This window comes from Biomphalaria glabrata, chromosome 9 (genome assembly GCF_947242115.1).
Source record: "Biomphalaria glabrata chromosome 9, xgBioGlab47.1, whole genome shotgun sequence".
Taxonomy (NCBI): Eukaryota; Metazoa; Mollusca; class Gastropoda; family Planorbidae; genus Biomphalaria; species Biomphalaria glabrata.
In genome coordinates, this window is record NC_074719.1 from 40,757,349 (window position 1) to 40,783,015 (window position 25,667).

The following is a 25,667-nucleotide window of genomic DNA, read 5'->3' on the forward strand; positions in this document are numbered from 1 at the left end:
AATTCAACTTATACCACCACATTTGTCAAAAACAATTTCTTTCCCTTGTTCGATAACAAAGAAAATAATTAGTTTCCAATAGTTAATTAACTAATTGTTTTGTTTTTTTTTAATTGATTCTTGTTTGATCCGATATTGGATGTGGGAGAAATGACGTGTACAAACTTTTTATTAGACATACAGACGGACAGACAGAGTTGATATAAGCTTTGTAAAAACGGGCAGCAAAATAGTCGCAAGCTCAAATACTGCTGAAGTTTTTCTTTTCATTATCATTATTATTAAGCAATCACAATCTAGTGTTTTATATGGCGAAAGGGGGGGGGGGGGCGTGTTGTTTGATACGATACTCAACGCTTGGCACAGGATATGTTTCTGTGATACGGGGGCTCCGGAATCCTTTCATCCTCTGCTTCTCGCACACCCAACAGCGTTCCGCCCATACCTCACCCTTCACATGGGCACGCCTTCAGACACGAACAGGCCAGGCCATCAGGCCATGTTTAAGTTTGACCGTCTTTCTGTTATCTGATTCATTACAAACTAATTTTAAATACAATCACAAACCCGATTGACTTTTTTTTCTTCACTCTCCCCCCCCCCCTTTCCTTAGACAGTAAAAGCTTTTAATCCTACCGCTCTCCTCTGTTCCCTTTTTTTTTTATTCTCAAAGATGCATTTTAAAAAAATATACATATCGTAAAATCGGCTTTTAGAAATTTCCATAAAATAAAAAAAAAAGGTGATTTTGAGATATCAAGCCAGCAGATGGCGCCACATTTCAAACAATGTGTATCGATACCTTTGAAAAAAAAAACAGAGCGCATGTTGTGTTTAAACATAATTGGACATAAGAGGGGCCCGCATCGTTCCCTTCACTAACCCAGAATGGCCCAGTTTAACTCAAGAGGTGAAGAGAGAGAGAGAGAGAGAGAGAGAGAGAGTAAAGCAGCAGCTAGGCGGGCGGGATCGATACGCCCGGGCAGTGATAGATTGAGTATTGCTAATTACCAGTGCTAGGTTACACAATGTAATTAACTAGAGGAAGTGGACAAGAGAATGGTTGGTAGGGATTACAGCCGATAGATCGCTATCCTTACAAGCGGACAATCAGTTTTGTCTTTCCACTGTCGCATGTACGCTCCCTCTATAGGCAAGGAGGTTAGCGCGCCAACAAAAGTAAAAAATTCACCGGCAAACATTTAACCCCGCCTACTTAATCTCATAAAACAATTTTGTTTTAGAGAGTATACTGCTCCACTAGTAGACATACGCTAGGTGACTATTGACAGCAGCAGACGACAGAGCAAAGTGTGGAGCTGCTCGGGGCGAGAGGTGGCTTTTGAAAAAGTGCACGCTAAGGCAATAGCAGATGCACGCGCGTTTGAGTCCCGTTCCCCCCCCCCCCTAAGTGTTTGAGGAAGCTCTGAAGTTAATTAAGAACATTTTTCTTTATCTGTCTTTCTTTCACGATGCTCTTCCATCAGTCGTCTCGCACGCAATCTCTATCTAAACCGCCCCCCCCCCACCACCACCCAACTCCCAGGCTACTGGTGCTGCCGCCATGATGACACAATCCCACGTCAATTATCGCACAATAATGGAAAATTTTGACAAAGACTACCACAACAACATCTTTTTTTTTGGGGGGGGGGGAGGGAGGAATCAGTAAAGACAAGGGCGGAAGGAACGCCTCCCCCCCCCCCCCTATGAGCATTGATGGAAGGGGAGGTTATACGGGGGGAGGAAGAAACGAAAGGGAGAATGAAACCGATAGCGCTTACCCCACTCCGCGTCCCTGAGATATGCCAATTCGCCATATGTCAATTTTTTTTTTTATGTAGAGAAAAAGGGCCCTAGTAATTCAATTGCTTTTCGCGTCACTGCTACTCTACTAAAAAGGATAACACCCCATATTGATAAAAATAAAGAGAGAGAGAGAAAGAGAGAGTGAGGCATTGTTAGTAAAAATGAAAATTAAAAAATGACCAAATATTGGATAAAAATCAGTCGTTAAAAAAAAGAATATTTGGCCGACTTTCCTAACGTTCATCAAGCATCTGGCCAGTTCTTTTGTTCTCCCCCTTAAACAACTGCACCCAGGTCATTGTTGCCAATGGTAAAAAAACGCAGACGTGAACCCCCATCTCTTCTGTTCATAAACTGAATTGGAGGGAAAGAAAAAAAAAAAGACCTGGGACGTATAGCGTGGATATAGAGCCATAAAAATAGATGTGACGATACAAGGGGAAAGAACTCGCAGACAAGGAAAGCTTATCTTTAATTAGGAAGAAAATGAAAAGAGAGAAAATGGAAGCGTTCCAAATAGGATATTTTTTTTTTTTTGGAAGAAGGAAAGTTTCGGAAAAGAGAGAGAGAGAGAGAGAGAGAGAAGAGAAAGGAACATAAATACAGGAGTCTTAACTAAGGGGGAGGGGGGGGGTAAAAAAAGGGGGAGGGAGGGAGAGAATCTGAAGCATTTTTAAAGTGGCCGAATTATAAAGTGCTTAGATGTTGTAGGGAATTTCAATTAGCGAGGATAATTAGTTGTCATCGCGCTCGGGTTGAAGAGTGTATCGATACCCTCGTGTCAAGCGATTACAATCTCAAGACTAGCAGACATGCCAGAATCATTACACCATTGTCAAAATTAATCGGGGGGGGGGGGGAGTTCGCGAAAGGGATCTAGGGGTGGGGAGGACTTAAGTAAAAATGATACTACTCATAAATTAAGCCTGGATTAATAAGGTAGAGTAACCAGATATGAAGAATATGTGTCAGGGGTTATTGCATTTCTTTTTTTCTTCTTAATATTATGTATAGATATATATATATATAACTTAGTCAATACGCAGTAAGATTATTTTAAATAGATCATAAATAAGGAAATGTATATATAATAGTAGAGTTCTAGACAGCTAAGAAGATAATTAGATGGATATGTAGGTATTTGGATGGACTATCAAATAAAAACACACAGACAGACGGACAGATAGATAGATAGATAGATAGATAGACAGATAGATAGATAGACTGAAAGCCTTTAACTCATAAAATCCCGAGAAATTCTGAACAGTTCTCTCAATGGATAGTAGAAGGCATATTGGATATCTTCTGCCGAGAAATAAATTTTCCGTGAGGGCAGCTCGAGACATAGCAATCTCGCTTTTGATTCAAGAGTAACCTGTTTTATAACAAAAATTGAAGCAATATAGAGGGTGAGAGTGAGAGTGAGAGAGAGAGAAGGACAGAGAGAGAGAGGGGTGCTGAGATCCCATACAAATACCGAATAGTACGAGCAGAACTAGCACTAGAAAAAAAGGGAAAGAACCGCTTATTACTGCCATTTTATCTCAAAATTACAGGATTTATCTCCATTTCTGATAATATAAAACAAAATTAATTAATTAGTACTAAATGATTAATTGGCCAATCCCTGGATTGATTCGTGTATTGTCATAGACTATGAATAATTTTGCAGAATTTCAACTTGATCCGAGAAGGGGAAATGGGAGAAAAAAAACATGTTCAAACCCAGACAGACAGACATACAGAGTGCATTAATATAAGCTTTGCAAAAAGTATATGGACGAGGAAGAGAGAGAGAGAGAGAAAGAAAGAAAAAGAGAGCGAGAGAGTAGGCAAATGGAAATGAGACGAATAAGACCGACAGACAGAGAGAGAAAGGTCCGTTGGAAAAGGTTTTCCATTAGCCCTGAGAGCTTGTCCGTTCTTTGTTCGAGCCAAATGAGGCTATTAAAAAACGGGATCTTCACGCAATTACGAAACGAAATCATTTACGAGAGAAGAAGAAAAAAATGTAACGCGTTTTGCAGAGTTTTCTTGGCTGGCTCGCCCCTCCGCTTATCACCCCCCCCCCTTTTCATTTCCCCATGCTTGCCTTTGTTTCATTTTTTTTTTGACAGGCTGGATTTGATCCTAATCTCTTCAGCTACAGATGTTTGAATTACAATTTTATCATGTGCATCTTAGATGACTGTAGTGATTGGACACAAAGAAATAACTAAAGGACAGAATTTAAATGAATCCAAATGAGGTGAATCGTGATTTTACATCTTCATAAATCAGATGATAATCAGGACAGAAGTGAAAATGCTTATTCAATTTATAGGTAATGGGGTGTGGTGGCAGGGTAGTAAAGAGCTTCGCTTCCGAACAGAGGGGTCTCGGATTGAATCATGGTGAAAACAGTTTTTTTTTTTTCGTATTTAGGGATTTTTAGTGCGCTTTAATGAATACCTGACTTAAGTTGAGGAAAAGTAAAGGCGGTTGGTCCTTGTGCTGGTCACATGACACCCTAGACAAACGTGGGTCACAGAAACAGATGAGCTTTACATCATCTGCCCCATAGATCACACAGTCTGAAAGGGCCGGGTTCAGGTCAAGAAGTTAAATTATTATTAGCTCTCCCCCCCCCCAAAAAAAAAAAAAAAAAAGAAAACTAACAACCCCCCCCCCCCAAAAAAAAAAAAAACAACAACAAGTAAAACATTTAAAAAAATACACAATAACAAAAAAACAACAACAAAGCTTGTCAATGAAGAACACCACATTTACAGCCACATCTCTCAATGTTGTAATATTTATTTCCAATTTTCGATTTCAAACAAAATCAATGAATTGCCACTATTTAATTAACTAATTGGCTAATTTCTTTTACTTTCTTTTTATTTTTTTTTCTATTGATTCATGTTTTCTTAGGGACAGTGAATAATTGTGCAGAGTTTCAGCTTGAAACGAGAATGGGTTCCAAAATTCAATATACCAGACGACAGACAGTGAGTTCACATGAGCTTTTAAAAAAAAAAAAAGGTAGCCTTGTTCTATATCTATTTCTAGTTTACCTTATGTGTCGTCCGGTTGGGCAGTGGCGTTAATCCTCTGACGACTTTGGGAAAATCCTGCTCACATACCAGGCTTCCTTGGACAATGCCGTACCGGTCACCTGTGTTCAGTGGGGTGTGACAGGTACAACAGGTAAAGCACTGTTATGGGGTAAAAGTGGGGATGAAATGGGGCAGCAGGGGTGGCGAAAGGAGTGAAATGGAATGGTGGTTTGGGGGAGGGGGGAAGAAAAAATGAAAAAAAAAAGGTAATTGAGGTTGATCAAACATGAAATACAGTATGGTATCGCTAATTTGCATAATTAGTTTAACAAAAAAGTTGGCACACAACGACACGGTCAGCACAACCGAAATTGCACGAACATTATTAACCATTCTAGTAGAAAAAAAAAAAAGATCACGAGACTTGGAGAATATAATAAGCAAAATAAATGTAAAAAGACAACACCAACTTTTTGAAGCTGATGTCTTTCTTCAAGAGCGATTACTTAGCCTTTGGTAACTGTATGTTCACATAAGAAAAGACATTGAGTGGCAGCTTAAAGATTGTAGCGACATCTGCACAAAGCAGTAGAACATCACTATGAAGAGACTCAAAAAAGACCTAAAGAATGCCACACAATTCACCTGCGAGATCACCCATCCAGGACTCGATCGCCATCTTTGATGAGATTTGGCACAATTATTCAAAGAAAAAAAAAAATTAATGTCAAGTGTCAGCTTCAACCCACATAAAAAAAAATAAATAAATACATAAAGAAGACATTATTCAAAATGAGAGAAGTCCCGAAGCTACAATTAAAAATACAAATATTACCTGTACAAGATAGGAGATAATGAAAAGTAGGTCTGAAGACTAAGAGGTGACCAGGTACATTGGGAATTGTCGGTGAATTAGAAGCATCCCAGTTTTGATTTTATTTAATAAAGGGAAAGAAATGACAATGAAAGCAGCGCATGTTAAGCTTAGGAAAGATAAATAGTTTTAATGGGGGAAAATGTTTTATATGTATTGTTATATGTTATTGTTATATGTGTTATATGTTATGTTATTGTTATATGTTCTTGTTATATGTTATTATTGTTATATGTTATTATTTTATATGTTATTGTTAAATGTTATTGTTATATGTTATGATATTGTTATATGTTCTTGTTATATATTATATGTTATGTTATATGTCGTCTTTTGAAATGACCCGTTGCATTATGAGCTCTCCCCGAAAATAAAATGACTATAACGCGTGTTCTCAAGTCACCGCGACTCGTTAGTGGTGCTCTCTAGAATTAGGTCATTTTGTGTCGATAACTCCTGTTTTATGTTAGAGAGAACCTTCCTTGCAAGAGCTGTAACACTGTCCATATAGCAGCCTACCAAATCAGCAGCATGCCCACTTAGCAACCTAGGCACTAACAACATGGCTACATAGCAACTAAACAATAAATCTACAGACTTAGCAAGCTAGCCAATAAGCAACCTATTTACTTTGCATTCTACTCTGCAACATGACCACTAAGCAGCCTATCTTCTTTGCAACCTACCTTCAGGTGGTAAACGTTGGTCTGCGCCCTCATGACAAGCTCGCTGGCTGGGATGGGTTGACAGCACGCTGAGCAGGAACCACCCGAGCCGAACAATCTGGAAGACAAGATGACACGAGACATTTAGAAAAGCGTTAAATATAGATGTAAAATCTTGGGATATTAGAAAGCGGACGCTGTGATTACTAATGTGAACTTAATCTAGATCTGAGACAGAAGGTACACCATTTTGTGGTCAATGGTAATGTCGACGGAGCGGACAGGCTTAACACAATAATGCGGATGGCTTCTTGAGAGTGAATAGCGCATAGCTTTGGTCAAGAATTCAACGAATTTCCCATTTGTTTGGACCAATAATTATCTTATCTTATTAAATTAAAATACAATCAATAAAAAATTTCACGAAATAGCTAGAGACTCGTATCCAAAAAATTACAATTGACACTTGAATTCCTGTGATGGTCAATTTTTTTTCCCAGGTATTTATGTCTTCCCACAGTCCAATTATTCCATTGAGATCTTGAAATACAAAAACTAAACCTAATAAAAAAAAACTCAGAAAAAAAAACAAAGATAAAGGCACATTCCTTATTCCATACGGCATCTGACGTCTCCGCAGATACCCCTTCTTCCCTAGTTCTATTAAAGCATGGAATGGGTTGCCTGAGTCAGCCAGGACTGAATTTAAGCCATTGGTTAACATGCACGTCTAGATTGACCAGGGGACAAGCGTAGGACGCAATCATCTTTTTTTTTTTTTTGAAGTAACGTCTGTATTTTATAAGATAAGATAGATCTGTTTGTTAGGAAGAGTATAACGGGTCATGGTGCTGGCCACATGATACTCTCGATGAACACAGGTCAACGTAGCCAAATTGATTGCTGACTTTCCCCACTGACTTCCACGTCTCCAACAAAAGCATGGCGAAATTTTTGCAAAAACAAAACAAAAACAAACAAAAAAAAACTTAATACAGTTGTACTTAACACTGTTTCTGCCCACGAGTTGTTGAAGTGACCAACTCGATGGCGTGTTAGAAACAATATCTAATATACCAAGCTGACCACTCAAAGGCAGATAATCTAGGACACAATCATAGAACCCAGAGTATCAACCAGGTACTGCCCCCCCCTCCCCCTATAATAGAATCCCCTCAGGTTGATTACCTCTCCTCCCTCCAACACCATTCCGTCCAAAGGGAGGAGCATGTATCCGCCTCTGTTTGTTCAAAACCATGACCTAGGTCACCGACCTCTTTGACACTGTTCAATAAACACGACTTGCGTCTGGACCCCCCTGGTTTCTATAACAACAAAGTGGACCGATCGGAAGTTTGTAGAGTCCAAACTCTGACCTTCATTCTGTGTTTACCAGTTGTTGTTTTTCAAATAGATGTTAAACTATTGTTTTATTTACTTTGGAATTGACCTGCACTGTTTTGACTTGACATGTGATTAAAATATATTTATAATCTTTGTTGGTCTCTAGTTTATCCTCTCTCACAATCGCATACTATTATAGTCTACAATAGAAACAGGTATGATTGATGCAGATATATCCGAAAGACTAAGACATGAGGGCACAGTGTAAGGGAGGGTCTGGAGCTCGAGCCTAGACAAATGCTCGGATTGGTGTTCGAAACTTTAAGCCGTTCAGCTTTTTGATTGGTAAACGGCATTTCAATAAGAACTTAACCATGTATGGCCTACTTATTTCGCAAAGAGACCATGGATCATCGCATGGAAATAAGATGAATGCCTGGGCATTAGCATTTGACGGAACGATGTCATCCGCTCAGCAGTTCCCCCCCCCCTCTCCACGCAGCTGATGTATCCAAAGAAACGGCAAGTGCCGACACTGTTTGGGGTCAGCGGCGTCGCACAGTCTGCCTGTGTGTGGCACTGTGTGCTGCAAAAATGCCTAAGAGTCACTGCTCCTGATTTTTCCTTAACTCTTTCTCTCCGTAATTATTTACCACATTGTGGTGGAATCGGCGTTGGTATCGTCTGTTAGGAGATAAAGAGTTAATGTTGTCATAGCCGGAAGTGGAATGCTTCCAAATGGCAGATGCCTCAAAAAAGCTTCTGACAACCGGTCCAGACCTTCACGTGTGGCTCAGATGTTGGGTTCGGTCGGAACCAATCTCACTAACTGGAGAAGTGGTGAAGGCGAGTAACTGGCGCCTAAGCCAGTAAGCTTCTAGCAGGAGGGGCTAGTTAGCAATGGCTGGCTAACCACGTAGGCGAAGGAAAACTCTGAATTGGCAGAATTAATGTTATTGATAAGACTAGATTGACCCAGGGACACGCGTAGGACGTAATCATTTTCTTTTTAGTATTGATAAGATAAGTTAGTAAATTTTTTAATTTTTGTATGGCCCCCAAAGTTTGAGAATTAGTGACGAGACGCCCCTAATCCCACCCAATCTGTTATTAGTAATGCTGGCATCATGACACACTTGTTAACCGTCGGCATTAGAAACAGACCATATGCCCTATAGATCGAAGGGCTTGAAATAGATTAAAAACAATAGTAAAGGTTACCCTTTCAGAACTTGTGGCTTATAGGGCTGATGATATAAAGGTCTTTCTTTTCTGTGGCCTACGGTCAACAAGGGTGTCATGTGGCCAGCACAACGACCCTCAACTAATGCCAACCATTAGAGTTGAGTGGACTCAGAGGTGCCCAAAGATCCCGAAATTACCAGGATTCGAACCCGAAGCCGCCGGTTTGAAAGCCAAGCGCTTCACCACTCAGCCACTGCGCCTTATATTCAGCGATTTGAGTCAGGGCATTTTCGGACCTATTTTGTTAACATCTATCTTCAAATCTGTTACCTAATTATAAACAAAAAAGTGCGTTATTGAATTTTTCCTGGCCATGGCTAAAATAATTTTTAAGACATCAATTAAATTTTTTTGCAAGCCCTATTAATTTCTTTTTTAGTTTCACTTCTTTTTTTTTTTTAAATTTGCAAGTTTCAATTATCTGTTTTTCCCCCCTCAGTATGTGATTGCTTTATAAACTTGTTTGATTTTACTTTGAATTGAGTTTGTCTCAATGTGATTCATTGCCCGAATAGTTTGGAAACAAATTTAGTTGATTTTAATTCGTACATGAAGGTTTTTTTTTCTTAAGCTAAAGGGAAAGTGGGGTGTCGGGGAGGGGGGGGGGGATGTTCCATATATACTAACAGTTTGGAAGTTGTGGGAAACTAAAAATCTTTATGTCAACGATGGAGCTATGCTCTCAGCACAATGATCAATGGCTTTTACGTTCCCTAACCAACATGATACTCACATTATCATGAGTGTAAAAAACAACACAAAACTGTATGTTACAGGACTCAAACCCAAAACCATTAACTCGACAGCAGTTACGTTTTTTTTTTAAATATTATTTGTTTTCGTTTAGCTAAGCAAGTAATTGTTTGCATTGGCAGTAAGAAACTAAGACAGACTACTATTCTTTATATATATATATAAGAGCCGAGACATCGAATCATTGCAGGGATATTGGGAACTTCCCTCGAATTCTGACAAGGAAACAGGAACTTCCCTCGTATATTGGCCAGGATTCAGAAACTTCCCTCGTATACTGGCCAGGATTCAGAAACTTCCCTCGAATACTGGCCGGGATACAGGAACTTCCCTCGTATACTGGCCAGGATTCAGAAACTTCCCTCGAATACTGGCCGGGATACAGGAACTTCCCTCGAATACTGGCCGGGATACAGGAACTTCCCTGGAATACTGGCCGGGATACAGGAACTTCCCTCGAATACTGGCCGGGATACAAGAACTTCCCTCGAATCGTAACTTCTAATGATCAGGGTTCGAACACAGGCTTCCCAAAGGCAGCCAATGCGCTAGGATGCCAAGATTGGATACCAGCACAATTATTTTGTTTCGATCAGTATCTCAACACAGTGTGTGTGTGTTGAGGGAGAGACATTGGCGCTGGGGGGGGGGGGGCGCTTAAAATATAATGAAAGAAAAAAAAGGGAGATAACAAAAGCCGAAATCACAGTAGCTCCCAAAGTAATTACGTGTCGCTCACGCAGGGAACATGCACGCCTGCACACACACACACACACAGCCACACGTAACGCACACATCTCGCCCTTCACACGCAAACTCTCAATTTGTACCGCAAGTTTGGGAAGGGGGTGTGGGGGGTGAATGGGGGGGGGTGCGATATGGCGGGGAGTAGAAAGGAGAGACTAGTTCCAATTAGAATTGGCTGAACGAGCTCGTGCTCTTATGCGTGCGTGTATCTATGTGAGCGTGCGAACACGTTGTGTTAGATAGGGCAGAGGCGGAAACAAAGGGAGTGGGAGGTTGGGGTGCTAAATTTGAAGATGGGAGGGGGGTACATTGTGGCATGGGCGAAGAAATGTAAAGAAATAATAACTGCTGAAGTTCAGGAGTGAGGACAGAGAGAGAGAGAGAGAGAGAGAGACAGAGACAGAGAGAGGAGAGAGAGAGAGAAAGTTAATTCACCTTTCATTTTGATGGGGGCTTATGCTGGGTTGTAACCCTTTTAGGATTAAGCCAATCTTAACGTTCGTAATGTTCCTATTTAAACAAAATTGACTTTTATTGATAACTATTTACAGATTTTTAATTACTGTGTGGAATTATATGAGAACATAAATGAAAGTATAAGTCAATGCAAATAATATATCCTAGCTTTCACAGTACAATAATAACAGTCTGTTTCGTCTTCCCTCTCGCCTTGTTTCAGCCGTTCATTCCCTTTTATCCATTCATCTGCACCAATCCTATCTCAAAGTTACATCAGACAGACAGACGTAAACAAACCATAAAAATTTATCATAGAAGGTTATTGCGAATTGCACATCGTCATCATCATCTCTTTATCAACCTTTTCCCTCTCAGCATCATCTCTTTATCAACCTTTTCCCTCTCAGCATCATCTCTTTATCAACCTTTTCCCTCTCAGCATCATCTCTTTATCAACCTTCTTCCCTTCTTTATTCACCTTCTCTTTTTCTTTATCAACATTCTCCCTATCTACATTATCACGTTATCAACCTTCTCTTTTTCTTTATCAAGCTTCTCCCTCTCGGCACCATCTCTTTATCAACCTTCTTTCCTTCTTTATCCACCTTCTCTTTTTCTTTATCAACATTCTCCCTATCTACATTATCAACCTTCTCTTTTTCTTTTCTCTTTTTCTTTATCAACCTTCTCCCTCTCAGCACCATCTCTTTATCAACCTTCTTCCCTTCTTTATCAACCTTCTCCCTTTGCGAAGTAAAACAAAAAATTCTACTAGCGTTCTAAGCGTCCTACTCACCGCCACGGATTCCAGACTTCACGGAATCGATTCTATTTGTAACATATTTAATCGATGATTTTTTTTATTTTTTTTTTTTTGCCAGCAGTTTACGAAGGTATCGTGTAAACAGAAGGACGACAAGCTAACTTAAGTTTGTTTCCCAACACATGTCAAGTAGTAAGAGGCAAGTTCAACCCCTGATGTAAACATACCAGACTCCGAACCACAAGACATCTATTTGGAAGCCAAGCGATGCACCACTCCACCAAGAATCACTTCTATTGATCCCAACTGAACGGAATTCTTGTTTTTATTTATTTTTTATCTATTTTAATGGTTGGTCAGTTGGACACCCAAACTCTTTCCAAAGTAATCAATAGTAAGGTTCTATATAAGTGTTGAACTATTCCCTGAATCTGTCACTTGGCATGTCCACTTCCTTAAGTCACACGCCACCCGCAAAAACATTTCTCTGTAGCTCTTTTTTTCTTTCTCTGATATTGACTAATTCTTTTTTTTGTGTGTGTGTGTATCCACTCTGATCCTCTTATTAAATAAACCGACAGGCGAGAACTACATGAAAAGAAATGAATGATGCGAGCCCGTCTACGAGGGCAGAATTTGACTTACAAAACAACTGTTTGTACCAGCAGCCGCGGAGACCTCGGGGTCGAGGGAAAAGAACATTTTTCTCCCTAATTATGCTGCCATCTGTTTATTTTCTTACCGACTCCGCGTCGCATCATCGAAAACATATTGAACTTGTAGAATAGTCGCCTTAATCACACGAGTATGAACTTGGGAGGAAAAGACAGAATGGGTCAAATGACAGATAAGGGGGGGGGGGAGGCAAAGGGAGGGGGTGATGATGAATATGTACAAGAAGTATCGTGTTTATTTATGAAATGAAAGTGTTCAGATGTTTTATACAATGAGGGGATAAACTGAGGGGATAAACTAAGGGGAGGTGGCGAAGTGTTGTGTTTAGCTTGTGTGCATGTCAGTTTGTTTGTCAAAATGGTAGAAGAGAACATGATAGTGGAGTAGTAAGGAGGGAGATGGAAAGAGAAAAAAAGAGAGAGAAGAGAGTGGAGAGAGAGAAGAGAGTGGAGAGAGAGAAGAGAGTGAAGAGAGAAGAGAGTAGAGAGAGAGAAGAGAGTGGAGAGAGAGAAGAGAGTGGAGAGAGAGAAGAGAGTGGAGAGAGAGAAGAGAGTGGAGAGAGAGAAGAGAGTGGAGAGAGAGAAGAGAGAGAAGAGAGTGGAGAGAGAGAAGAGAGTGGAGAGAGAGAAGAGAGTGGAGAGAGAAGAGAGTGGAGAGAGAGAAGAGAGTGGAGAGAGAAGAGAGTGGAGAGAGAGAAGAGAGTGGAGAGAGAGAAGAGAGTGGGGAGAGAGAAGAGAGTGGAGAGAGAGAGAAGAGAGTGGAGAGAGAAGAGAGTGGAGAGAGAGAGAGAAGAGAGTGGAGAGAGAAGAGAGTGGAGAGAGAAGAGAGTGGAGAGAGAGAAGAGAGTGGAGAGAGAGAGAAGAGAGTGGAGAGAGAAGAGAGTGGAGAGAGAGAGAAGAGAGTGGAGAGAGAGAGAAGAGAGTGGAGATAGAGAAGAGAGAGAAGAGAGTGGGTAGAAGAGAGTGGATAGAGAGAGAGAAGAGAGTGGAGAGAGAAGAGAGTGGAGAGAGAAGAGAGTGGAGAGAGAGAGAGAAGAGAGTGGAAAGAGAAGAGAGTGGAGGGAGAAGAGAGTGGAGAGAGAAGAGAGTGAAGAGAGAAGAGAGTGGAGAGAGAGAGAGAAGAGAGTGGAGAGAGAAGAGAGTGGAGAGAGAGAGAGAAGAGAGTGGAGAGAGAGAGAAGAGAGTGGAGAGAGAGAGAAGAGAGTGGAGAGAGAGAGAAGAGAGTGAAGAGAGTAGAGAGAAACCGAGAGACTGGGAGAAAGTGAGTGTGGAGAATTAGTGGCAGAGAACAAGAAAGGAGACGCTTAAGATAAAAGGCAGAGATAGCGAGAATATATATATATAACAGAAAGAGAGAGGAGGGATACATAGATAAAAGAAAGAGACGAAAAAGAAAGAAAGACAAAAAGAAAAAGAAATGAAAACAAAGAAGAGAGTGGCAGATTGAGAGAGAGAGAGAAACAGGGTAAACGAAAAAGGAGAAAGAGAGACAGAATTTAGCGACAAAGAGAAAAAAAGAGAGAGAGAGAGAGAAAGAAAGAGATTGGAGAAACACTGTGGCGAAGCTATCCCCAGTATCTGGTCACATATTATGATCAGCTCTCGGCAGTTTCCTCTTTCATTTCCGAAGCGGTCGACGAGGGCCCAATCTTCAATTTGCATGTATATTGCTCAACAATAAAGGGCGGTTGGTAGATTTTCTTCATCTCGGCCTGATTAGCTCCCTTTTGCTGTGTCAGGGCGAGAAGAGGAATAGAGTAATGGAGAAGAGGTGCCATATACCTTTTTTCTTTTTTTATTAATACCTTTATTAGGTTTTTTTTTTCGGTGGCTTTCAGAGGGTGCAGATTTGTGTGTGTGTGTGTGTGTAACTGTGCAAATTATTATAGATATTTATTTGTTCATGGCCAGAGGACAAATTGTTAGATGAATTTACACTGTATTCACAGCAAATGGCGAAATAGAAATTTGATAGCAATTAATGTGCAGGATCTCTAATTGATTTTTTAAAAAAGTATTACCATTCCTTCGTAGTGCTATTAGAGCATGAAGTGGGTTGCCTGAGCCATCCAGGAAAACCATTGACTTGGCGGAATTTAAGTCATTGGCTAACATGCATGACTAGATGCATGACACGTAGGACGTAATCATCTTATTTTTTTTTAAAGTAACGTCTGTTTTGTATAAGTTAAGATAAGATAATAGAAAATAACTAGTGATATTCTTTTTTGCGATAAAATTAAAAAGTGAAGTACCCATTTTAGATCAGGGGTTCTCAACCTGTGGGTCGCGACCCACTTGGGGGTCAATTGACGATTTGCCAGGGGTCGCCTAAGACCATCGAAAATATGGATTGTTATTTGCCTATTCTTCTATTGTTGTATGTGTGTGTGTGGGGGGGGGCGGGGTCCTGACAGAGTGGGGGATTGTAAATAGGGGTCGCCGAGCTTAAAAGGTTGAGAACCGCTGTTTTAGATCATCTCATCTATAGATGATGTAAAGGTCATCAGTTCCTGTGGCCCAAGGTTAACGAGGGTCTCATGTGGCCAGTACACGTTCGTACAACTCTTTTAACAATAACACACTGTAATAGGGGACCAATAAAGTCCTATGTGAGGACAATAGAGTGGAATCTAAACGAAATCAAAGGGACACGAAAAAAAAAAAAAGTAAACTTCCCCTTTCAGACCTTGCGATCTATAGGTCAGATGATGTAAGTAAAGGCCATCTATTTCTGTGGCCCACGATTGACGAGGGTGTCATGCGGCCAACACAACGACCAACTGCCTCTACTTTTCACCAACTAATGTCAGGTACCCATTAGAGCTGGGTGGACACAGAGGCACCCTAATAATCCCGCAATTCAAAATTCTAATCTTCACCGAGATTCGAATCCAGGACCCCCGGTTCGGAAGCTAAGCGCTTGACCACTCAGCTACCGCGCCTCCGAAACCTGAATAGGGGGGGAATTGAATAGGCGGCGTGGGATTATTTCCTAAGAGCACCCCCCCCCCGGACAAACTGATCTCCATATCATTGTTGAAAATTGACCACAGGAAACAGTTTGGCATGATTTTAAAAACGATTGGTGAATTCTTCAGACAAATGATCTCACATTAAGTCATAGTCTAGCTGGGAGAGAGAGAGAAGTTTCTCTGCGACATAAATGACAGCAAGCTCAAGATCTGCTGAAGCAAATTGGAAGACAAAAGAAATGGGGAAAGAATATAGATGATACAAAATAGCGGGCAGCTGAATAACACTCACGATAGTCGCAGACATCCGCTACCCTCACCCCTTTCCCGAAATTTATATAGACGACCGGAGAACAACGACTTTGTTTGCATGCGTAGCGGAAAAATATGTAGGTGGCATCTGAAAATTGAAATACTCATAATAAATCCCTGGACTCGAAGACATGCCTTGTATTAAATTGTCAGTATTGGGGATTTTTACGAAAAATGTTCGACTCTAAAAATTGTCATGGACTTTAAATTAAAAATAACTGTTGTCAACTGGATAATAAAACTTAGTTTGTGTTTGTGCCTCAAGTGAAAGTGTGATTTTACAATGCTAAAAACTGCACCAAATGTAGAGTACCTTTATAATGAACATAGCTAATCATCGCTTTCTATTTTATGTACACATGATACACCAAACAGAAATCTATTTATAAGTTCCAGTGTTGTTGTTTTTTTTTTGTGACGGTACGCACCGGTAAGGCGTACAGGCACCTTTTGCACCTTTTTCAATGTGACAAAAAAGGTATTCGTTTCCTTGTATTTTAACGTTTATTAAAAGTTAGGCAATCCATCACTGAGTACCGGCACCTATTTTTTTTTATAAAGTATTGATAATTATAAGTATCCCTAATAGCGGAAGGACAGTACATGGAACTACTCAGACAGACAAATTAATTCAGACAACAGAAATCAAACAGTGGTTCGAACCTAACCGTATTAGCTCTTAATAGCAAATAATAGTAATAACAATATCAACCGAGGGGATAATGACAACTGACCTCACAGATACATTCAAGGCCCTTAACATCCTCTAGAAGATTCTCGTTGCCTGTCAGAGGGTGGCACTGCTGCAGACCTGCCACATTACCAGAAAATTCCTCAGTGGACACTGTTAACCCTTAAAGTGATGAGCTTTTTTTACGAGAGCATACAAAATGGATTTACAATGTTAGTGTTTAGAGGCTACACTACCACACGCATCTAAAGGCTTAAAGGAACTACAATGAATTTTGTTTTTCTCTAAAGACGCTCGACCCTGGCAGTGCCAGGAAGTGAATTAGCTCGTTTTTAATATAATATAATATTCCGAAAATAGTTTTTATAAAAGCTTCAATACCATGAAGAAACTTAAGTAAATCTTTGACTTCGACTTCCGCCCATGAGCCCCCCCCCCCTATTTACCCTCCATCGGATCAATCTAAACATACAATTCTATTTAATTAGCTAAAAAGCAATCTCCCCCCCCCCTCCCCGTCCTCACTCCCGGCCCAAGTCAAGATAATTAAACTACCCACAAAGGCGGTGGAGGCATGCGCGATACTTCCCGGTATCGATCCCTATCAATTTAAGTAATGGACGTTCGTGTTTAACAGCTAAAGAAATGATTTTTATCTCAATAAATAAGAAGAAAAAAAAAACTATCGATACCCCTGGCAGTATTGCTTGATAAAAAAAAGGTAATCGATGCTCGTTGAATGGGAGTGCGCGCGACAGCCATGAGATATGAGAATCGATCCAGCGTTGTTGTTTTTTTTTCTCTGTCTTTTTCTTTCATGTACTACGAGAGGTCGTTTAAAATGAAGGGATTTCTTAATGGACCCGAACTTGTGTATATTTGTGCTTTTTATTTATTTTTTCTTCTTCTTTCAAACACAGAACATTTTAATGCGCGACCTAATCGCTCAACCTGTAGTTTGTGTCATTAATTCTGAATGTCACGTGCTTGGAGCAGAATGGCGGGAAGGGCGCTTACGGGTGATGCTTTTAACTAGCACAGGGTTTCTCAACCTGTGGGTCGCGACCCCCTTGGGGGTCGATTGACGATTTGCCAGGGGTCGCCTAAGACCATCAAAAATAAGGATTGTTATTGTCTATTCTTCTATTGCTGTGTGTGTCAGGGGGAGGGGGTCGCGGCAGAGTGGGAGATTGTAAAAAGGGGTCGCCGAGCTTTAAGAGAACCGCTGAACTAGCACATTAAATAAAGTTAACGAGGGGGACACAACTTTTAGAAAATGACTAATGAGAAAGGAAATCTTTTTATTTCCATATTTATACCTAATTGACATATGGTTTTACCAATCAAAAATAAAATTATGCAAATAGTTATAACTGAAATAAATATAGTTAAATATTATCTACAATTTAATTATGAAAAAAATAGTGATGTCCACACCTGTGGCCACATAGCCGATTGTTCATATTTTCACTTAGTTGAATTAGGCACATTTAACCCGTTTGTATCCAGCTGTCATTCGGCATTCCATTCAGTCAATTAGACAGAAGTGTACATTGTTTTGGAGTGTGTGTGTGTTTATATGGTAACGGTGAAAGAGGTTAGTGAATGGTTGTGAATGATGCAACATAGGTGGCATTGTCGTCACTTGGTGTTAGGACAGATGACTCCATTTGTGGACTTGTCAAAGAAGCTAAATTTCCCGGCTACCCTTAGGGCGCTTTGCAACCACAGCTCAGATTGAATCGAATCTGGTTCGGGATTCGATCTCCCTTGTTTGGAAGCCCACCTGGTTATGTCCCTCGGCCACACAGAGAACCATTCAGCTATCCCGCCCACACATCCATGTAATTCCGTAGGCGCAGACATGGTGGCATTTGAAACTTGATTCATAAGAAAATCTAGACATAAACAAATGCATCAAGTGATGAAAGATATATACTAAATGCAACTTGGCATTTAAGGTCCACGGCCTCCATCTCTCTCTCTCTCTCTCTTACCCTCACTAGCATACCGACTTTCTAGATTATTACCTAATTTCTCTTTGTGTGTGTGTGTGTGTTTGTATAGTCCGACCAACGGATGCAAGATGGCGTACCAGCAGACGACCAGCACTGCGCCGATTATCTCCCCCTGAACAAAGACTTAGGAATAAAAACCCTCCTTTTGTTCCCGTAAGCATTAAGAATATTAAACGAATATTCATATTATTCATTAAGATAATTGCTTTAATCCGGGGTTTTTTCCTGAAAAAAGAAAAAAAAAAGCAATTATAAAAAAAAAAAAAGCTACCAACATTATTTCTTTTCCACTAATTAGATATTGAATCCGGCTTTTTAAATTTCCTTTTTGATGTCAGCAACAGAACGGACTTAATTGGATCACGTCTGCAGATCTAAACAATCTTGATATCCCCCCCCCCTCCCTCCCTCGTTTCCTCCTCGCTGGGTTTTGAAAAATTAATGCAGTTAACCCAACAGCCTATGATCCAACGACTGCCGCTATGTCTTAAAAAACATAAACAAAAGAAAAAGTAACAATAATGAAAGTTGATGGATGTTTTTTCTACCTAGATCTTGGATTGTTGATGCTTATTATGGTGATGTATGTGATAAAAAAATGTTTGTTTTCATCTTCATCGAAAAATTTAGAGGGATTGTCAATGGCGAACTTTATGAAGAAACGGGAATTTTAAAAAGTTATTTTTAGTCGATTTTGGGATGTATGATTAGCATAGAGCTTTTCGGGCATAATTTTCAGTTCTATTCATTGGTAGATAACATTAAGCATTAAGCGAAGAAAGATCAAGAAGTCGTAGCCACGTACAGCGATCAGGGAATACAAAAATAGATGGGCGTGCTACTGATAGCTTAGATGAGCAAGAAACGATAGATTCGTCCATAGGAAGGGTGCAATGTAGAAAGGGGAGGATAGATTCGTCCATGGGAGGGGTGCAATGTAGAAAGGGGAGGATAGATTCGTCCATAGGAGGGGAGCAATGTAGAAAAGGGGAGGATATATTAGCGCACGTGAGGGTTGCATGGGAGCTAATGTAAGATATATTGGCGCATGAACGAGATACAAAAATGCAGGGATAGATTGGCGCCTAGGAGTGATATAACGGAGGGCTGGAGCGATGATTTGTAATAGGTCAGAATAGATGGGGCAAGGTCAGAATAGATGGGGCAAGGTCAGAATAGATGGGGCAAAGTCAGAATAGATGGGGCAAGGTCAGAATAGATGGGGCAAGGTCAGAATAGATGGGGCAAAATCAGAATAGATGGGGCAAGGTCAGAATAGATGGGGCAAGGTAGGAATAGATGGAGCAAGGTCAGAATAGATGGGGCAAGGTCAGAATAGATGGGGCAAAGTAGGAATAGATGGGGCAAGGTCAGAATAGATGGGGCAAGGTCAGAATAGATGGGGCAAAGTAGGAATAGATGGGGCAAGGTCAGAATAGATGGGGCAAAGTAGGAATAGATGGGGCAAAGTAGGAATAGATGGGGCAAGGTCAGAATAGATGGGGCAAAGTAGGAATAGATGGGGCAAGGTCAGAATAGATGGGGCAAGGTCAGAATAGAGTGGCGTGAATGAATGACAATAAGCCGATATATTTGCTTTGATACATGATTCACACATGGAGACTATTAATATAAAAAAAAAAGGAAATTTTACCTCTCAAAAGAAGATAAGTCATTTCAGATAATTTAACTTATTTTTTCTCGTTTTGGGTCGTGGTGGTTGAAAGGTAAATGTTGAAACGCTAGGCTTAAGAACCGAGTTCGAGTCCCAGTAAAAACTAATGTTTTGAAATTTGCGACTTTTAGGACGCCCCTGAGTTGGGGAAGTAAAAGCGATGGTCATGGTGCTGGCCTCATGATACCCTCGTTAACCGTGACGTACATAAACAAATTAGTTTTATTTTCTCTGACAACATGGAAAGGTCTGAAAGGGGTACCTTTACTTTCTTCGTTGTTCTATGAAACTATTTCATTATTTCAGATTAATAGTGTTTTCAATTTGCTTTATAAACAGTTAAATATACCAATCACATTAGTAAAAAGCAAAATGTTAAAAAAAAAAAAAAAGTTATCTTAGGGAAATAAACGCAAAATCTATGCCATGTATATCAATACTGCACTAATAAGCTCCTTTTTCTATATAAAACAAAATAAATTAATTACCACTAATTGATTAACAAATTGGTTAATTTTTTATTTTTTTTGCTGATTCATGTATTTGTCATCGACTATGAATAATTGTGCAAAGTTTCAAATTGATTCGAGAAAGGGTGTGGGAGAAATAGCGTGTACAAAAAATTGTGACAGACAGACAGAGTGAGCTGATATAAGCTTTGTAAAGAGTTGAAACAGTTTCAATATATGAAAACTAAATGCCTAATTAACGTTAGCTCACTGAGTCCGATGCTACATGGAATCACAGGAATACTCTCTGTATCGAAAGTCTAGGCCGAGTTTAATTCACAGCAATTCATACGAAATTCTAATTACCGAGAAAACTGTGTGTGGCAAGCAGAAGGCTATTAGTTCAAACTCTCCATTGATCTTCTAATCAGGAGATAGCATAGGGAACTGCCAGCCTCACCTCGTAACGTTCGTTATGACACAGGGGTATGGGAGGAGAATCAAGATGATGAGAAAAACGGGAGAGGGGGGGGGTCAAGGGGGGCGGGAGAACGGACACGCCACCAGATACTTGTGGGAACCAAACGGGGACTAATGAGTAGCCGAGGTCACTCGCGGACCCTCCGCCAAAAGGTCAGCTCGGAACTCCTTTAATTGGCTTCAAAACACGCTCGAAAGGGAAGCGGAGGGCGAGCAACAAAAGCCCCGTTGAGGAGTAGCTAGTAGTTTTTTTTTTTTTTTTGTTTCAGACTTCGGACAAACGAGTTCTATGAAGACTTAGAAAAAGAAGACAGTATATTGCGTAGATATCTTAAAGACCGAAACTACCGTAAATCATGTTTAGTTAACCACTTTCATTGGAGAAAGAAAAAGAAAAAAGGCTTAATTTAAAAGAATAATGAAAATGGGATAGACACAGAACATGTCAACACAGAAAACTCTGCTGGTCCAAACTTAACGCCATCCTCATTAAATTATTTATGTAGTAAAACCCACGCCCCCCCCCCTCTTCCAAAGACGTCCAGTTTTTGATGGGAATACGATATACCGCTAAGTGCACCAATTTTAAGTAGGTGGCACCAATTTTAAGTAGGGGGCACCAATTTTAAGTAGGGGACACCAATTTTAAGTAGGGGACGCCAATAGGGTGGCCGTAGGGAGAGCCAAAGACTAAATTGAGAAATTAAATAAGCACATTCAACGTTACTAGTTCCAACCTGTGGTCAGACAGACATAAGGAAAAAACACATACGACGCATTCATATCAAGTCTACATTAATATCCACAAAAAAAGACGATCATTACAAGGGCATATCGAAGCCCAAGACACATTCACGTTAAGTAAGGAAACATCGGTGTTCAAGACAGACTAATTGTCAAGGACATTCTTGATGCCCAAGACTTATTTCAGGACATATTCATGCCAAAGACACATTCATGTCAGGGGACAATAGATGCCCAATACACATTCATGGTAAGGACGTACTTTTGTCCAATGTCAAGGATATATTAATGCCCAAGACATTTATTTCAAGGACACAATGCCAACGAGACACACATGTCAAGGTCACATCGATGCAAAAGACAATTCATCCCAAGATTAAAGTCCTGCCTGAGACTCACCGAGACTTAATCAAGGTCAACATTCAAGTCTAACGACAACCAATTAATAATAAATAATTGCACAGCCCCCCCCCCCTCCTTCATTTCCTGGCGCATATCACGTGATCAAAGACCTTACGTACTCGCCTCTCCCCCCCCCTCCCCTTAACCCTGCGGTCATTAGGAATTCAATTTTCTCCAGGTCCCACAACAGAATATCATTACGAATATCATTAAATTGGGAGTAGGAACTTTTGATAGAATTGAGCTGGGGACAAGTAATGGGGGCGGGGGCGGGGCGAATTCTCATCATCCGTCTGTAACAATATCCCGTGGGAATTTCCGGAGTCGAAAAGATTTTTGTGGAAACACTAGAAAATGTGTAGAAGGCAGTAGATCTAACGTACTGTCATTATATAGATCTACTAGTCTAGAAACAGTTCTGTGTTGGTGTATATAGATCTAGATTTACATTAATTTATGTAACAAGTAGCACTGTTATTTCTTTTTTTTCTAAATCTTTTCCAATCATCTTAGTAAATTTAGAATCTGTAGACAAAACTGTTTTATTAATAAATAAATCAATGTAGCTATTGTGGGAGGGGGGTCAGAAATGGCGTCACATTTATAAAAGGCTAACTAGTTGGTGTATCAGGTGTAATTAAAAAAAGCATCGTATATTACTCAAATACAGCTACCATCTATTGAAGAGCTTTTTCAAGAAAGATGCCTTTCCAAAATACTCACGATTCTTAAAGACAACCTGCACCCATTAAACCACTGTTTCATAAGATCTGAACGAAGGGGTCGTCTCCTTTCCATTAGGACTAAAACAGAAAGATTTTAAAACTTCTTTATCACATTATCGGTCAGAGTGTTACAAGATCATCTGTCGTCATCGAGAAGTACATAGAAGTCAAACTCATAAAGCGCTGGTTGTGAATGTGTATGTGTTTCGTGAGTGAATGTTGTTCGAATTTTTCATCCATATTGTTTTTATAAAGTAGTTACGCGGAGGTTGTCAATTGTAGTCAAACTGAATTTCCATTTGATTGGATCAATAAAATTATTTTATCTTATCTTAAGGAATAAAGGAAGTATTTATTTTGAAAATAATTGTGTGTGTGTACTTTATTACAATGCTGCTTTCACACTTCTTAGCTCCCCTGTTTCTAACAGAAAGGAATTTGAATTGCTTAGTTTGAATTGCTTATATTTCTATAGAAGGTCACTGACAGATTTTTATAAATATCAAAATGTCTCCATATCTTTTTTTTAAGAAGGCGCGGTGGCTGAGTGGTACAGCACGAGGCTTCCGAACCGAGTTCGAATCCTGGTGAAGACTGGGAGTTTTTTATTTCGGTATTTTTAGGGCGCCTATGAGTCGTTGTATTTTTTTTTTTATCATTCATCATAAGTAAGCAATGATTTGCAGGTGTCTGATGAGAGTAGAAGAATTAGTGTTTATGCTTTCGAGTGTAATTTTAACTATTACCTGATATGTTATTCTTTAAATCTCAAATCAGCAAAGTTCAAATGATTTAGACAAGTTATAAGATTTGATATACACTTTTCTTATTTCATAAGCTAGGACTAATTCGTACAAGTGCTCTTTCTTCACTAGTGCCATTAGAGCATGGAACGTAAGTTTGATAAAGAAATAGGCATTAAAAGCACTTTTCTTATTCCAAATGTTCGGACTAAGTCTAAAAAGTGCTCCTTCTTCACTAATGCCATTAGAATATGGAAGGAGTTGCCTGAATCAGCCAGGAAAACCAATGACTAGCACAATTTAAGTCTATAATTAACATGCAAGACAAGATTAAGTCTAAAAAGTGCTCCTTCTTCACTAATGCCATTAGAATATGGAAGGAGTTGCCTGAATCAGCCAGGAAAACCAATGACTAGCACAATTTAAGTCTATAATTAACATGCAAGACAAGATTAACATCTAATTTATAAGATAAGATATAATAAGATTTAAAAAATATAAGTTTATGTTTGTTTAGGAAATTTAAGATAATTTACAAGTAAAATGTAATTGGACCATGAGCAATAAAGCAGACGCTATGCCAATGTGTATACCAACCTGACATAATCATTTCTGCACAAGATCATCCCAGCCTTTGTGAAGCAGGAGCTACCAATGTCCCCCAAGGGCGCCTGGCAGCAGGAACACTTCAGGCACGCCGTGTGCCAGTAACGGTCCATAGCCAGGAGGAGGAACCTGTCCTGGATGCGCTTGGCGCACGCCGCGCAGGTTTTGGGGATCCCCGTTTGGTTCACGGTGACCGCCCCGTTGGGCATGGACGCCACCCCTCCGGGGCCCATCATCTGTTCGCCGGGCGAGAACGGGTATATCCGGTGGCGAGAGTCCGGAAAGTGGCCGTGATGTGGGTTCTCCGTGGTAGCGGGGTAGCCGGGGTTCACTGTAGGGTAGAATTGACTCATCTACATCGTTGTCGAAGACGCCCCTGGATTAAATTGACATTCTACACTTTCCTCTAAGAGGCTGAGTACCCTCTTGAAGACTTCTGAACAGGAACGCTTGATGGATCTGAAAAAAACAAAAACACAAAAATAATATTATAATAAAAGCAGCACTTAAATTATTATCAAAAAGTAATATTTAAAACTAGTATTAAAAATAGTAAAATTATAGTAACGACATTCGCTTTATTTCTAATGATGCTTAGGTATTATTAGTTGGCAAGTTGGGGAAAGCCGCCATTGTTTTTATGCTGTCTGTCTATCTAATGTTATCATCGTGCCTATGAGTTACAGTAAAATTTAGCTTTAAACGAACTGTTTATTTCAGGACGAAATCTCGAAAGAAAGATGTATGTGTTTGGACTATGTTAAATCAAGGCCAGATTTTAGCGAACAGTTCGCGCCTTGTATTATAAACCAGCCCAATGATAAATTCTAAACAAAACCAATAGTTGTACTTCAAAGCCCTACAGTATTGCGATTCTCGCGCTTACCCTATTTTGTTTTCACGAGAGGAAAATTTTCTTTCTCCATCACAAGGCACATAATGTATATATATATGTGTGTGTGTGTGTGTGTGTATCCCTAACATATATATATGTGTATATATATATATATATATATATATATATATATATATATATATATATAAGTCCGATGCATACAATTGCAAACAATAAAAAAAAGACATACAAATAATAGATTTCACAATTGTCATTAGTCAATGCGAATAGCAAATGACGCGAGCAGTAATGCCAAGACAGGGTTATTAATCCCCCCCCCAACAAGCTAATCATAATTGGGATCACATTTCGGACCAATTAAAACCCTCCCGCGCGTGCACGCACGTTTTTAACTCAGAGCGGATGAAGCCAGAGTTTCGTTTTACTAGTCGCTAATGCAGCCCCACCGATTCCCACAAGCTCGGTACCCCCCCCCCCTTTTTTCCCCCCCCCCCCTTTCCCAAATGAAACGCAGAGGCATCGAATAGACTTTCGTGTTCAAGTCAGTTCGATATCGATTGAAATCTTGCGGGCAGTCGTCGAACTATTATTATGAGCTGGTTCCATTTTAATAGTTTGAG

The 25,667-nt window shown here is 39.9% G+C and overlaps 1 protein-coding gene across 2 annotated transcripts in view; it reads right to left on the bottom strand.

The window, feature by feature from the left end:
- The window catches only part of LOC106071104 (LIM domain transcription factor LMO4-like), an 86,768-nt gene that overhangs the window by 20,172 nt on the left and 40,929 nt on the right, over positions 1–25,667 (bottom strand). For both annotated transcript variants that reach the window (XM_056041498.1, XM_056041499.1), the window contains 3 exons: positions 24,183–24,650; positions 6,408–6,504; positions 4,866–5,006 (listed from right to left, as the gene is read on the bottom strand). In XM_056041498.1, the coding sequence (XP_055897473.1) occupies positions 4,866–5,006; positions 6,408–6,504; positions 24,183–24,544 (600 nt within the window). In that variant the 5' untranslated portion in view covers positions 24,545–24,650. The remainder of the gene's footprint in view (positions 1–4,865; positions 5,007–6,407; positions 6,505–24,182; positions 24,651–25,667) is intronic.